This window comes from Peromyscus maniculatus, chromosome 14 (assembly GCF_049852395.1).
Source record: "Peromyscus maniculatus bairdii isolate BWxNUB_F1_BW_parent chromosome 14, HU_Pman_BW_mat_3.1, whole genome shotgun sequence".
Lineage (NCBI taxonomy): Eukaryota > Metazoa > Chordata > Mammalia > Rodentia > Cricetidae > Peromyscus > Peromyscus maniculatus.
This window is the reverse complement of record NC_134865.1, coordinates 48,189,068-48,201,432: the sequence shown is the minus strand read 5'-3', so window position 1 is coordinate 48,201,432 and position 12,365 is coordinate 48,189,068. Positions and strand designations below refer to the sequence as shown.

Genomic DNA, 12,365 nt, shown 5'->3' with positions numbered 1-12,365 from the left:
CAGAACCCCAAGGTGAAAGGACCAATGACCTCCCTTCTACAAGTTATCCTTCACATGTGCTCTGGGACAGCCATGTGCTCTCATTCTCTAAGTAAATATGAAACAAATGAAAAAGATACAATGCAAGTGGAAATGTTCTACTTATCCAATGGACAGTTGTTACAATTTTTTTTTAGATTTATTTATTTAATATGTATACAGTGTCACGCTTTGCATACACCAGAAGAGGGCACCAGATCTCATTACAGATGGTTGTGAGCCACCATGTTGGTGCTGGGAATTGAACTCAGGACCTCTGGAAGAGCAGCCATGCTCTTAACCTCTGAGCCATCTCTCTAGCCCTTTGATTTTTATTTCAATGATAATCTACTCAATTTTCCTTCTGCTCTGCATTACGAAACATGTGTCTATTCTTAAAATTTTATTTTTAACAAGTATGGTACTGGAGTCAAACCCAAAGACTCATGCATCCTAGGCAAGAGCTCTACCTCAGTGCCACATCTGTTTGCTTTTTGGGCAGAGTCTGGTTATGTACCTCAGGCTTGAACTCATGATTGTCCTGAGATTGTCAATCTCCTCAGTGCTATAAGTACAGGTGTGCAGCATCATGCCTTGAAAAAACTATGAGATATTTATAATATTATAAAACATATTTCCGGCCCATGCAAAATAAGATCCTAGCAAAAAAACAAAAGCAAGACTGATTCTGTTGTGTTAAAAGAGAAAATAAAACTATCCAGTTTCTATGTTTCCCCGAGAGGAATCCGTTTTTACCATCCAGGGGTGAGGCAGGAGGTTAGCGTGGGACGTAGTTGATGGCAGGAGGGAGTTGTGCTGTATGTACACTCTTTGTTTCTTGACTGCACTGACATCTGTTTCTTGTTATAATCTATCACTGGAGAAGCTGAATAAAGGGTGTGAAGGGGCACTTCATTATGACATAGAGTTCCATGTGAATGAAGAATTATCTTAACATTAGAAGTTCCAATACTGAATATTAAATACTGAATCTTAAAAGCAGGCCTGGTGGTACGTGTTTATAATCCCAGCACTCCGGAGCCTGAGGTAGGAGGATTGCCAACGTCAAGGCCACTCTGGATAACACAAGGAGATCTTGTCTCCGAACCCAAAAGCAAGGGAGTTAGAAAGACAGCTCAGTCCAGTGAGCTTCGTATCACGTAGCCAGGAGGACCTGAGTTCGGATCCCCAGCTCCAGCAGTCCCCACACTGGGGAGGCAGAGACAAGATCCCTAGCAGCTGCTGGCCAGATGGCCTGGCTGAGTCGATAAGCTCAGGGTTCAGAGAGATCCTTTCTCGTGAAATAAAGTGGAGTGATCAAGGAAGATACCAATGTTGACTTACAGAGCCTCGTGAACTCTGATCAAATATTCTTCTTCTAATCTATGACCCTGGCAATTATTAGTTTTTAAAATACCTCTTGTACCCACATCCTTTACAGTGAGAAGTTCAGGCAAACCTAACCAGCACTGCTTCCCTACTACAGCAAGCGGTGGCCGCTGCTTCTCTCCTCCTCCGTGTGGGTCCCTGGGACTGAACTCAGCTCGTCAAGCATGGAGACAGATCCCCCCCTTCATCTTGCCAGCCCTCAGATAGTTTAAAACACTTAGCAGAAAGGCTTTACAACGGTTATTCTGTATTTTCTTTTTCTCGCTAATGCATAAAAAAACGCCGTCTAGATTTCAAATTCAACAGGGTGGATTAAGTATATACTTGTCTCTTCACTCCCCAGATGCTGACAAGGGAAAAGGGTGCAACCATGCACCAAGAGAACAGAAGATAAGAAAGCTCTCAGGGGAGAGATGAGAAGCAGAGGAGCCGGCAAGCTGGAGAATGTGAGGTCAGTAACTTAACAACCCAGGGAAAGCTGAAACCTTAGCAGGGAGGACAGGGGTTGAGGGGAAGGGACAGGGGAAGCCAGGAGGAGGTAAGTCCATTTGGGTCTCAGAATTCCAAAAAAAGACTAATCAGTCCCTCTAGGTACTCATGAAAGAAGGCAGGCACAAGCAGGACAATTGGATGACAGTTTTAAAAAGACACTTCAGAATCACGCATCCTACTCTACATGCATCCTCAGAAGTAAGTGGCCGACTCTCTGGAGAGGCTGTCATAGATGGGGCAAAGCTGACCATCAAAAAGAACCTGTCAAGCCAGAGAGTCTACACTTGGGCTAGTCTGCAGGATGACAGATAAAGCCCCTGCCTAGCTGATGGATGGAAATTTAACCAAAAAATCAGATAAATGACTTCTCTAGAAAGGATAGTTTATAGGTATGGAGTTATGCCAAGGATGTTCAAGCACCAAAGAAGAGCTACAGGTGGGTCCCACAGAGGGTTGGGCATCATGGCTGACACTCATGAAGATGTTAAGTCACCAGAGCTAGAGAGATGGCTCAGTGGTTAAGAGCACTGGCTACTCTTCCAGAGGTCCCCAGTTCAACTCCCAGCAACCACATGGTGGCTCACAACCATCTGTAAGGAGATCTGGTGCCCTCTTCTGGCCTGCAGGCATACATGCAGACAAAACACTGTATACATAATAAATAAATAAAATCTTTAAAAAAAAAAAAAAAAAAAAAGATGTTAAGAGTAATAAGTAATAAGTAACTCTACTAGGTACTTGGTAGATATGACCTTAGCATATCAGGAAAGGCCTGTTAGCTCCTGTGGACTACGGCCAGGAACTGGAAATGCCAAAGATTTATATACACAGTGAGAAGCTACAAGGCAAGAGGAGCCAGGTATCCAGTCAGTACAGAAGGTGGGGACCTGGGTCCTGCTGAACAAGGCAGAGACTTCATCCTGAAACAAGAACCCAAGACAAGAGACTAGAGAAGGAAAACACAAGAGTAACTATGAACTGGAACTCTGAACTGGCTGCATGTGCCGTATTCTCTAAGAACCAAGGAATCCAGAGCTTCTAAGGTCTGCTGGAAACAAGGGCGGGATTCTTCTAGATCTCCAGGCCAGTGAAGCTCAGAGCTGCCTCTGTTGGAAGGAACTGGGAAAACTGACTCTCAGGAACCCCAGCTAATGGCCTGCTCATGATCTTGGTGGCCTCCTTCAATGAAGTCTGATAGGAAATCAGCCACACAGTCCCCATCGGACATCCAATGTCTCCACAAGGCTTCTTTAGATTGGACAGCTCTACAGAATAGCCTGACAGAATGCGTCTCAGACAAAGGCTCTCCCTGACAATCTCAGTGTCATCGGAGCATGGGGACGGGCAGTTCTAAGACTAAGTCACCCCTAAGAATCTGGTTGTTGGGGATAGAGCAATGGCTCAGAAGTTAAGAGCACAGACTGCTCTGGCAGAGGACCCAGGTTCAGTTCCCAGCATCCACATGATAGCTCACAACCACCCAGTTCCAGGGTGTCCCATGCCTTCTAATGACTTCTGTAGGCACCAGGCATGCATGTGGTACATATACATACAGGTGGACAAAACATCTGTACACCTAAAATAAATAAATCTTTAAATTTTTTAAATAAATAAAAATTTCAAAATCTAATTTGGTCAATACATACTTCCACTGAGTTGCTCTCAAGAAATAAGTTTAGGGGGCTGGAGAGATGGCTCCGCTGTTAAGAGTATTGGCTGCTCTTGCAGAGGACCCTGGTTAGAGTCTCAGCCCCCACACAGTGGCTCACGACTGCCTGTAGCATCAGGTCCAGGTGATCTAACATCCTCTTCTGGTCTCTATAGCAGCGGTTCTTAACCTTCCTAACACTGTGACCCTTTAATTCAGCTCCTCATGTGGTGGTGACCCCCAACCAGAAATCTATTTTCACTGTTACTCCGTAACTGTAATCTTGCTACTATTATGAACTGTAATGTGAATATCTGTGTTTTCCAATGGTCTTAGGCAACCCTTGTAAAGTGGTCTTTAGAGTCCCAAGGGTCGTGACCCACAGGTTGAGGACCACTGCTCTGCAGGTACCTGGTGCACAGACCTACATGGAGGCAAAACACCCTCTACGTAAAACTAATTAATTAAAAAAGCTATTAAAAATAAAGAGCAAGCTTAATAAAACTACTCTCTAATAATCAAATGCATCAAGAAGACTACATGCCATACATACTTACGACAGCTCGACAGCCCCATAGCTTAGAGCTCATGAGCCGGTGGGAAAGGCATCATTCTGATGATGTATAGTCACAGAGTAAATAGTATGGTGTATTCCTATCTAACCATGTAAATTCATAGAAAATAATGACATCTAGTGTCCAAAAGATGTTGTTCTCCTTAGCAACATGGAGCTGGGATTAGTAAAGCCATCAACACAGATGGGCCCCTGGGGGATTTGGATGGCACATCTTTACAGAAAAATGAATATGGGAATTGTCATGTCCTCCTTGTCTGTTAGCAAGAGAGGGCTTCCTGAAATCTTCATCCCGCATGCCTGCATGAGGGCTCAGGTTCCTTTTCAGTCGTAAGCCCTGGGGCAAGAGCACTTGGCAGTCCTAGAGAGGGGCAGCCTGGGGCAAGAGCACTTGGCAGTCCTACAGAGGGGCAGCCTGGGGCAAGGGTGCCTGGCAGTCCTATAGAGGGGCAGCCTGGGGCAAGGGTGCCTGGCAGTCCTGTGGAGGGGCAGCCTGGGGCAAAGGTGCCTGGCAGTCCTGTGGAGGGGCAGCGGGTGGTCCTAGGCTCTGCTGCAGCCACATTCCCAGGACTGAAGCCCAAACCAAAGTAATCTGCTACCAACTCGGAAACTGATTTTCTTCCAGCCCTGGTGATAAAGCAGATAACTTCCTAGATGCCTCGTGGAACAGTCACTACTAAATTCCTTTAAAGCAAGTTTCAAACGTGGTTTGTCACACCCTCTTTCCTGTCCGGCTCCTCAGCCAAGTCGCCCTGCGGGACGGCTCTTTGGAAAGGTGGCCTCACTCACCTCTGCCACCTTCTTCTTCAGGTTGTCCCTTCCCATGTAGGAAGCTTGCTGGGAGAGGATAGCCTCTTCTTTTTGAATCAAAGCCGTCAAGTTGTTTTTAATATTCTGATATTGTTTCAACAGCTCCAGAACACTTCCGCACTGTTCAAGGCTATGCAGGACAAAAGAAAGAGAAACAGCCTGAAAGTCATGCTGTGTGAGCTGTCGCCACAACTCAGGGGTCACACACACTTTCCCTCTCCACACAGCTTGATTACATTACCAAGAACGATGATACAGCAAATAGATTGTAGAAATAAATAATCACCAGATTCGTACCTTTACTAATTATGTTAACATGCCAACACATGTAAGCTCTGGGGAGATCTACAGGATTACATGTCAACACACATAAGCTCTGGGGAGATCTACAGGATTACATGTCAACACACATAAGCTCTGGGAGATCTACAGGATTACATGTCAACACACATAAGCTCTGGGGAGATCTATAGGATTACATGTCAACACATAAGCTCTGGGGAGATCTACAGGATTACATGTCAACACATAAGCTCTGGGGAGATCTACAGGATTACATGTCAACACACATAAGCTCTGGGAGATCTACAGGATTACATGTCAACACACATAAGCTCTGGGGAGATCTATAGGATTACATGTCAACACATAAGCTCTGGGGAGATCTACAGGATTACATGTCAACACATAAGCTCTGGGGAGATCTACAGGATTACATGTCAACATACATAAACTCTGGGAGATCTACAGGATTACATGTCAACACACATAAAAAAACTCTGGGAGATCTACAGGATTACATGTCAACACACATAAACTCTGGGAGATCTACAGGATTACATGTCAACACACATAAACTCTGGGAGATCTACAGGATTACATGTCAACACACATAAACTCTGGGAGATCTGCAGGATTACATGTCAACACACATAAGCTCTGGGAGATCTACAGGATTACATGTCAACACACATAAGCTCTGGGAGATCTACAGGATTCACACCTTGACAGAACCAGCATTTCCATCCCATCAACCACAAGACCCGTTGGAATGACAGCCCCTGCCTGGCATTATCTGAGATTTTAAAACATATTACTGCACAGCCCACTTATGGGACCATCTATTCCACTCATTCTCAGCTCAGCCCTTTTTAGAAAGTAAAATAGTTCAATGAACATGGGAGTTAACTTGGTTTCTGGTATAACTAGGTACTCCCTAGTCCTGGGACTTTAAAGAAGGCACTCTGATCTATGGAATTAGACTAGATCATATGTCACAGGTGGGCTTTATCATGGCTTCCTCGGACACAGGTTCTGTCTACATATAGGGCATGCTGAATCAAGGGTGGAGAAAGGTTAACCTAAGGGAAAGCTCAGACTTCTCACAGCAAACAGGTCATGTGCTTCCTGAAGGAGAGAGGGAGGGAAGTGGCCCCAGCCACAGAGGTGGGTGCTGTCAGGATGTGCCAGAACATCATGTGACAGATGTTGGTCTGTGAACTACAGGGTGAAGCCCTGCGTTTGCCCCTCTCTGAGTCCAAGGGATGCGTTTGCAATACAAACACTTCAGGATGTTGACTCCACAGACACATTTTCAGACTCAGGAGGGATTTTTCTCTTACCTCTCTGTGAGAGAAGCTTTCGTTGCCTCCCACAAGGCTGCTGTATCTTGACACTGCTGAATCACCATTTTCTCTTTGCCATCTTTGAATTCTGGGAGAGAATCAGCCATTTTTTGTATGCGCATCTTCTCCTCTTCAAATCCATCTAGGTCCTTATCCAGCCTGAGTAATGACTTTTTCCTTGAGTGTGGAATTTAAAAAATGTATTAGCCAGTTGTTAATGAAGTTGATTCAACAAAAAACATGGGAAATGTCAGGAATGCGCTTTCATTGTCCTCTTGAGATTAATGGCAAAATTAAATATTTCTACTACAAAGGAATTCCTGAATAATAAGTACAGGAATTTATTCCTGCATTACAGAGATCAGAGGGCTCCTTGCATTACCAGAATACTATCTGGCATTTTAATTAAATATAATAAGTATACAAAGCCATAAGCAATAGCATTTTCCCCTTGGATGAATATATGTATGTATGGACATATGAGAGAAAACAGAGAGAATGTATGCAGAATACATAACATGAATAGATAGGTGGTTGAACAAAGCCAGGCCTCTAAGGAAGGGTGGAGGAACCAAGGAGGAAGGAAACAATGGGACATTATGCATGTCACGTACAAAAAGCTCTCCCAATTCTAAAAGGAGCTACTGAACTAAGGGTTTATCCTGAAATCCAGCCCTGGAGAAAGAATGCCATTGCATAAGTGTAAACTGCAACTGCCCAGGTTCTACCTCCTCACTTCCAGTTCGTCCTGGAATCCGCTTCTCACCCACTGGCTTGCACTCCTTACTCATTCACCCAAACTGAGATTCCTAGCACCCTCACACTGGGAAATGCCAGCTCCATCTAGGTCTTCATCCTCCTCCACTGGCCAGGAGCATCTCACACAGATGGTCACTTCCTCCGGGGTAAGGCTCCCAAGCCACTCTTGATCTCCTTACATCCCCCATCTTCAGCTGGTGCTTCCTTATTACACTGATCTCTTAACACAGAGCACCCTTGAAGGCACAGTTTGGACCTCTTCTCACATCATCTAAACTCAGTTCTCTGGCACGTGTCAGTCAACCTCATGACTAGAAACAGCAATCAAATGTGCATCTCCAGCTCAGACCTCTCTCCTGACTTCATTCATCTTTAGGCCATGTTGAGATGGCTACATCAAACCTAGCATTTCTCAAAGGAGCACAGCCCATCTGTCATAGCTAGAAAAGGTCAGCCGTTCTCATGTATTAATGGTATCTCCATTCTTCTAGCTTCTCAGGTCAAACACTAAAAACTACACAGTACCTAAACATTTTCTACCTCACCACCGGTCCATGACACCATCATCCCTCCCTCCCTGGGACAGCATCTCCTAGGCTCCCTTAGTCCATTTTTGGTATATCAGCTATAGAGAGCCAGTTATGTTTTAAACCACATCATTTCCTACTGCTTAGAACCCTGGAATGACATCCAGGTCACTCACAGAGAAAGCCCAAGTGGCAACATAGCCCCATATGAGTTCTCCCCATCCCACCCTTAACATCTCATTTCCATTTCCCTCCCCACAGTACTGTATTTCCCACCTCCTTGCCTCTCCACACTCATACCTGGCTGTCTACTATGGATCCCTCAGCCTGACAGGCTCTTCCTCCATGTGGTCACCAGGCTTGTTCTTGAATTTTATGTGATACACATTCTGTTCACAGTGATACTTCCCATGGCCACCCACCTTGCCATCGCAACCACTGACTCCTTCCCTACTCAGCTTTGTCTCCTCAGGTTTGGTCATCTCCAGTCCCACTACATATCTTACCCCTCCTAGACACTAATGAGCTCTAGAAGAGTCGAGAACTTTCGGCCTCTTTTGTTAAGTGCCGTATTCCCAATACCCTAAACTTCTGGCATGGAATATCTATTTGCTCTATTCACAGTTACATGAATATGTAACTGTCATTTATAAATGTATGGCTGTTAATTCATATATTAGCATCCATTGCTTATGGTGAACACACAATTAAAATTTATTGAAGTAATAACTACACAAACGATTAGTTCAATACCTCATGACACACTGGGGCGCTCGATGGATGAAAGTCTCGTTGGGCCTGAGGGGGAATTTTGGAGGGAAGGGCATAGTTAACTAAGAGACGTGGGTGAGCTAAAAACTCCTAAGAGACCACCAACTCAAGTCGGAGAAGCTAAAGTGACAGGGAGTGAGAAATGTTTGGGATATTTATTAAGAAGAAGAAGAAGATTCCACAAGAGTAACTCCTGCTAAGGCCTCAGTGTTCACGATCAATCTGGCGGCCATATTCTGAGTGCTGAAATTAAAACGGCTTGTATACTGCCAACCTCATTCATTTCCCACAATGCCTCTTTGAATTCAGCACCACTCTAATCCTGCTGGGAGGGGAGGAGAGCACCAGAGAACTAAGGAAGTACAGGGACACGTGATGGCAGGTGGCCTTCGACCATAATTCCTTTTATTTTGCCATGGCCGACCCTGTCAACTGGAAAGGGGCAAGAATTACTTCACACCTGTGTGGGGTGATCTAGATTTGAGTAGCTGAGGTGTGACGGACGACCCACACTAACTGTGGGCAGCATCATGCCATGGGCTGGGGTTCCAGTAGAGAATCAAAAGAAGACCTGAACACTAACATCTGTGGCTCTCTGCTTCCTGATGATGGTCGGCAGCTGCCTTGAGCAGCCGAGGCCAGGATTTCCCGCCATGACCTACTTAACTCCCAAACTGGGAGGCAGTAATGCTTCCTCTGGGGGGGCCCCCTTTGTCCGTATTTTATCACAAGCACAGGGAGACGTAACTGAGAGGAGCGACTGAGACATGCATGAACTACGTCGGTGGGACCTGCTAGGTTTTCACCCTGAAGGGAAGGCCACACTGCACACGAGAGAAGAATGAAGGACCAAGAAAGTAACTTATGTCCTTCACCCGGATCTCACTCCACTTCTCCCACGTCCAGGAAAAGAAATGCAGAAGGGGTTTTAAAAAAAAAAAAAATGAACATTTTGAAGAGGAACCTTATCAATAAAAAGTAAGTTTTCCTGAAAACTCGGCTGAACAGAATGCAGAACACCAAATAGTCAGAGATAGAAAGATCCAGAAGTATTTGTAAACACAGCAAGTGTCACTGTGGATGACGCCATCCTTACCGATGTTTCACGGCCGGAGCGGTGGGATCCTTCAGACCGATTTTACCGATCTGATTCTGGATGTCTTGAATGTTTTTAAAGAGCTCATGATTTTTGGAACTACAAGCCTCCAGTAACGTCTTGTCCTCCGTAAGTCCTTCCTGTTCACTCTGGCCACGCGAGTCTGAGAACCTCACTGGCACAGCACCAAGAAGTTTCTCACAGGTGGTGTGCTCCCCTCCCTCGGCATCTTTGACGTCTATGCCAAGCATCCTCAAGCGTTCATCCAAAGGCCCAGCCTTCTCATTCATCAGGAGAATGTCTTCCTCAACAGTTCTCCCTGCCGGAGCATCCTCTAGTGCACTGGAGGCACGAGGGTCTGCAGGAGGCTGGGCAGAGAGCTTAGCTGCTCTCAGAGAAGCCAAAAAACCTTCCAGAGCCTCCAGGGCATCTTCTCTCATCTCTGCCTTCCGGTTCATGGCCTCCAGCTGGAGTCTGCATTTTAGCACAATATCCTGTATTGCACACTGATCCAGTGTGTGTAAATCCCTTGGTATAGAGTCACTCGGCTCCTTTAAATTGGCACATATTCTGATCTGCTTTGCTATGGCATCTTGAATATCCTAAAATTAAAAAGTAAAACAAAACAGAAACAGTGAAAAGAGAAAGAAGCCCTGGATTGAATCTCATGCACCATGCTCATGCATGGGTAGCTGTGTGTGTGCATTCACTCACATGTGTGCGAGTGATTTCTCTCTTTCTTTCTCTCTCTCTCTCTCTCTCTCTCTCTCTCTCTCACACACACACACACACACACACACACACACACACACACACACACACACAGAGCACAAACTAAGACAGAGAGAACAAAGTACTGTCTAAATTTGATCTACAAAAATGTGTCTGAGTTGAACCAAAGCCGAAGGTTTTAGACTCAGGAAACATCTCAATGACAAATGAGCCGATGCTGATTGTTTCTTTATCTAACACCTTCTTCATGCTTGAATTCCCCCCAAAAAACAAGTACATAGATCTACTGCTTCAAAGAAAGTAATTACAGACCAACGGAGAGAGAGTGACACGTCTGTCGGTGATCGCAGGTATTTAAAACGTGATCAGGAATGAGTAAACTGAAGAATATGCCAGCTTCAACCTTTGAGCCAATCACAGTGTTTAGAAATTCAGTCACTGAGACCTTCCTAAGAAAGGCTTTATTTTGAACTGAAAGAAAATATCCCTTTACTTACTCCTTGGAACTTCAAGGAATAAATGAGAAATGAATAACAGGTATAAATTATTAAGGTATTTATATCATAGCTTAAGCTCTAAATCAACACTGCACTTTAAAAAAAAAAAAGTTAAAAAATCTTTGAACATCTGTTAGTCTGAAGAACTGAAGATCTCGTAAATACACTGTGAGAATTTACTCACCCGAAGGTTCTGATAGATGCCATCAAGCTCCACAGGATGCAGGCCCTGGAGAGCCACCGTACAGAAGGGCAGGTGGGGGTCACAGAGGCGAGCGCACTCCTTCTCCAGGGGCAGTACAATCTGCAGCGCCATCTCCAGGGACTCCATTCTGGGCGGAAAAACCAACCAGACGTGACGGGAAAGTAGCAAAACTGTCCTATAAACACGTGCTAACACTGCCATTTAGCCAAAAGAAGAAAACGGTGACCCAGTACAAATATATATAATGACATGTACAAACCATCACAGTCAAACCCAAACCCACAGATCCAAAGTGCCAAAGAAGTCGGGCAGGGCTATAGCTCAGTGGTAAACTGCCTTGTCCGGCAAGCATGAAGCTCTGTATTTTATCCTCAGTACTAAATCAAATTTAAAATGTCAAATAATGTATCCAAGTAAACACACACACACACACACACACACACACACACACACACACACACACACACACACACCATCCACTCACTCGAACATTTATTTAGTAAGAGACCTGGGTTCGCTATCATCCTGGCCGCCTGGGACAACTCTAACTCAGTTCTCTAGTGCTGATGATTTGCTTGTTTTGCTTGTTTTGTTTTGAGACAGGGTCTTATGCAGCCCAGGTTGGCCTTGAACTTCCTAGGAAGCCAGGGTGACTTTAAACTTCTTATCCCAAACCCTAAGATTACAGATCCGCAGCCCTCCATCCACTTCACATGGTGCCTAGGACAGGACGCAAGGCTCCATGCATCAGCAAGTTCTCTACCACCTGAGCCAAATCCTCGGCCCCTCTGATGTCACCACGACTGATGTTCCTCTCCTGCCCTTCAAGGCACTTCAGCACCTAAACATTCTATATAAGTTAATGGCTGCCACACAGAACGGAAAATTGTTACTAAGCATACTAAACATTTTTCTTTGAAAATATAAAACTTTCTTCTTTGAAATATATGAATAAAGATGAAATTTAACTTGGACTTCAGGACTAATATAAACCTCAAAATTATTTTATTGTTAATTATGGAATTGTCACATTTCCATATTACAAGCATAATTGCTTTTCAGGAGTATGAAAATAAATGGGGCCCAGCAAACAGATTCCACCGATAATAATTTAAAACATCACCATGTGTAACACACAGACTCTGTGAATCTTGGCTGCTGCCAATGTAAGATGGGCAGGGATATGTGCTGGGAACACATACCCCAACCTCATTTATTCATT

At 44.7% G+C, this 12,365-nt stretch overlaps 1 protein-coding gene across 11 annotated transcripts in view; it reads right to left on the bottom strand.

The window, feature by feature from the left end:
- Syne2 (spectrin repeat containing nuclear envelope protein 2) overlaps nucleotides 1–12,365 on the bottom strand; it is a 320,688-nt gene that overhangs the window by 183,724 nt on the left and 124,599 nt on the right. For all 11 annotated transcript variants that reach the window (XM_076550884.1, XM_015992010.3, XM_076550887.1 and 8 more), the window contains exons 29-32: nucleotides 11,123–11,270; nucleotides 9,710–10,311; nucleotides 6,554–6,733; nucleotides 4,911–5,061 (exon numbers count right to left, since the gene is read on the bottom strand). In XM_076550884.1, coding sequence (XP_076406999.1) covers nucleotides 4,911–5,061; nucleotides 6,554–6,733; nucleotides 9,710–10,311; nucleotides 11,123–11,270 — 1,081 coding nt within the window. The remainder of the gene's footprint in view (nucleotides 1–4,910; nucleotides 5,062–6,553; nucleotides 6,734–9,709; nucleotides 10,312–11,122; nucleotides 11,271–12,365) is intronic.